We start from the raw sequence: 2,928 nt of genomic DNA on the forward strand, positions 1-2,928 counted from the left end.
CTGTTTAGAATCAGTATGCCCCCCCCCCAACCCCACCTACAACCTACTTCAAAATGTAATGTTTAATTATGTTACTTGTCATTTCCTTCATTTCCATAATTAAATGTGAAATTTACTAGCACATTTCTGAGTGAAAATTGTTTCTCCACCAAGTGTAGTAAATCACAGTTCTTGGCTGCGATGTAATCAAAACCAATCGAGATGTCCTGCCAAAACATGATTTTATGGGGTCTTTAAACGTTATGCAAGTGAGAAAGTCACCAGATTTTAAAAATGTCCCAGCTGTGAATAATTGTGAAAAAAACCTCAATTCACATTCACCTGCGTTGACATTTAAATAAACGCGTATGATAGGCACAATAACAACACCGGCTTTATTACGACAATATACAGTTTCATTCGCCATAAGGCACTGTGGGTAATGAGAAACTGGAAATGAGTTTCCAGTCCTCTAACCACAGTGAACGGTGGCACACTGTGAATGTGTGTGTGTTTTAGTGGGTGTTGGCTAGAGTGCACTCTCTCCAGCACCAGGAGTGATTTATCGCCACTGATGGCTGCTATGAGATCTCATTATACTCGTCATTTGTGTGAGCCTGGAGAGCAGGCAGACTCTACACCTCTCAGCAGCCACTGAGAAATACAGCCAGGCTGTGAGGAATGTGCACAGAAAACATTTTCGGGGCCGAGTGTTCCTCTTTATCAGAGGAACAGTTTATTCCAGTTGAATCTCTGTGTTACGGTTTTATTTGATGTATAATTTAGTGTCAAACGTAATCATATGCATCATCTGTCAACATGCAATCCAACATGCAAACATCATGCTACAAGCGACAATCATAATGTATATTCTCAATATTCACAGAACGCATTTCTTCATTTTATCTGTGCTATTTCTTTTTTTTTTTTAAGTACTAATATATAATGCAAAATATTAATAAATACTATAATAGATTTAAGTAAATACTAGTAATAAAACTACTGACTATTACTACTATGACTACTACTGACTTACAGTATTATGCATATGAAGTAATATATTATTTTAAATATATATTTAGGTTGCACCACATGACTTTTTTTTAGGGACAAAGAACAAAGTGGGAAATTCTAGGATGATATATTACTAAAATCCCTAAAAAAAAATAAAAATAAAAGACCTGATTGGTTGACAGAAATGTCCATCCAGAACCAAGTATGTTCAGGGGCCTGTGAATGTTTATGTTGCGAGGGATTGGTCTTACCATGCATGGCGTCTGTCCCCTTCACAACAACGGCGACAGACAATCAGAAGGACAGAGAGCAGGACCAGTGTCCCCCCGACAAAGATGGACAAGAGGACCAGCAGGAGGACATAGCCATTCTGTGTCCCTGATGACAGCGGGACGTCCTGGGTAAACACCAGAGAAAGAAACAAACCAGTCACAATGGAAATTCCTTCTCCGAGTAAAACCGCATGACTTCAATTTTCACACTATATAGGTTTCTCCAATTCCATTGTCCAACTTTTTCAGGTCTTAAACCCAAAAAAAACTTAACTGGTAACTTAACTTAACTTAACTTAACTTAACTTAACTTAACTTAACTGTTACCATTTTACCAACATAGACATAAACCGCAGACATTTTTTGCATAAAAGCCCTTTGTTCAAGATTGGTCCCTATGGTAATATTACATAAAGCCCAGTTTCTGGAGAAGAGGACCTTCAGGTGTGTGGGCTTTTGTGTCTGAGTTGAGATGTTAAGTACAGTGTTCACCACGCCACAGATGAGTTTAGAAAGATCTAGAGGCGGAGACTTTCAGAGACAAGAATGGAAGAGACAGAAGGTTCTTTCCTCAAAGACATCAAAGCACAAAGGCATACAACACCTCTCGCCCTGCCACCTGCTTAACTGTCATCTTCGTTCATGTCCCCAAAGAGATGTTCAATGGTAAGAATGCTAAATAAGAACAAGGCCTGAATGAGCCTTTGGGCCATAGATGAAGCACCTTACAATTACTCTTACATTATACAGTGTTTCAATTGGTGGAGCAGAACATCCTAATTACCAGCTATTGTTCAGGTGAAGATCTAGAAAGAGTTTATTCAGATCAGGTCTATTACTTTGTTAATGAAAGAGTTTTGAAGACTGATTTATCTTCATGAAACTAGAAAGCTACGTATCAGAGAGTCTGCCATTAACCTAGCTTGGCAAGAGCGAAGGAAGGAAAAACTGGGACCTCTTTCATGGACAGCAGCATCATCATGGAGGTCTCAAGAAGTAGTCAGGCTAACTTGTTTTCATAAAAATGGATAAAACAATATTTTTTAACACTTTTAAAAGTTTACATTCTGAACTTTTTATTCTGTAGTTCTTCAGAAAATCATTGCTGTTTTTGGTGCTTTAAGGAACCCAGAACTAAGATACTGATCTCCAGAATCTGTAATGCAACATCAAGAACATTTTAATCTCCAAAAAAACATACGAAATCCATACAAATCCTGTCTAAATATTTATTTAGGAAATCTAAAAATGTGTAATATCTAAATTAACTGCTTTTTTGTTAAAGTCAAAAACATAATTTAAAAAGACTGAATCAATCTACATTGGGTCACAAAAAAAGTTTATTTAAAATAAACATGTAACGCAGGTGAATGTGAATGAGATTTTTTTCATTTCGCAGGTGAAATCCAGTCATTTTCATATTTCACATGATCTGGAGTAAATGTGACTGTACCATCATTGAGGACATCAAGAATTTGTTTAATAACCAAATGATGCCCCTTCTTTAAAGAAATAGCTTAATGATACCTAATGACTGCCTAATGATGCACTAAATCATTGTGATATATCATCGTGTAATATATAGTATTACTATATATATATATATATATATATATATATACAGTGGGTACGGAAAGTATTCAGACCCCCTTCAATTTTTCAC

The 2,928-nt window shown here is 36.5% G+C and overlaps 1 protein-coding gene across 1 annotated transcript in view; it reads right to left on the bottom strand.

Annotated features, from left to right (window-relative positions):
* The window catches only part of LOC107687734 (voltage-dependent calcium channel beta subunit-associated regulatory protein-like), a 22,659-nt gene that overhangs the window by 15,667 nt on the left and 4,064 nt on the right, over positions 1-2,928 (bottom strand). Inside the window, exon 3 of the mRNA XM_016485182.1 lies at positions 1,245-1,390. Within this exon, the coding sequence (XP_016340668.1) occupies positions 1,245-1,390 (146 nt within the window). The remainder of the gene's footprint in view (positions 1-1,244; positions 1,391-2,928) is intronic.

The sequence above is a fragment of the Sinocyclocheilus anshuiensis genome, unplaced genomic scaffold, assembly GCF_001515605.1.
Source record: "Sinocyclocheilus anshuiensis isolate Anshui unplaced genomic scaffold, SAMN03320099.WGS_v1.1 scaffold305, whole genome shotgun sequence".
NCBI classification, from domain to species: Eukaryota; Metazoa; Chordata; class Actinopteri; order Cypriniformes; family Cyprinidae; genus Sinocyclocheilus; species Sinocyclocheilus anshuiensis.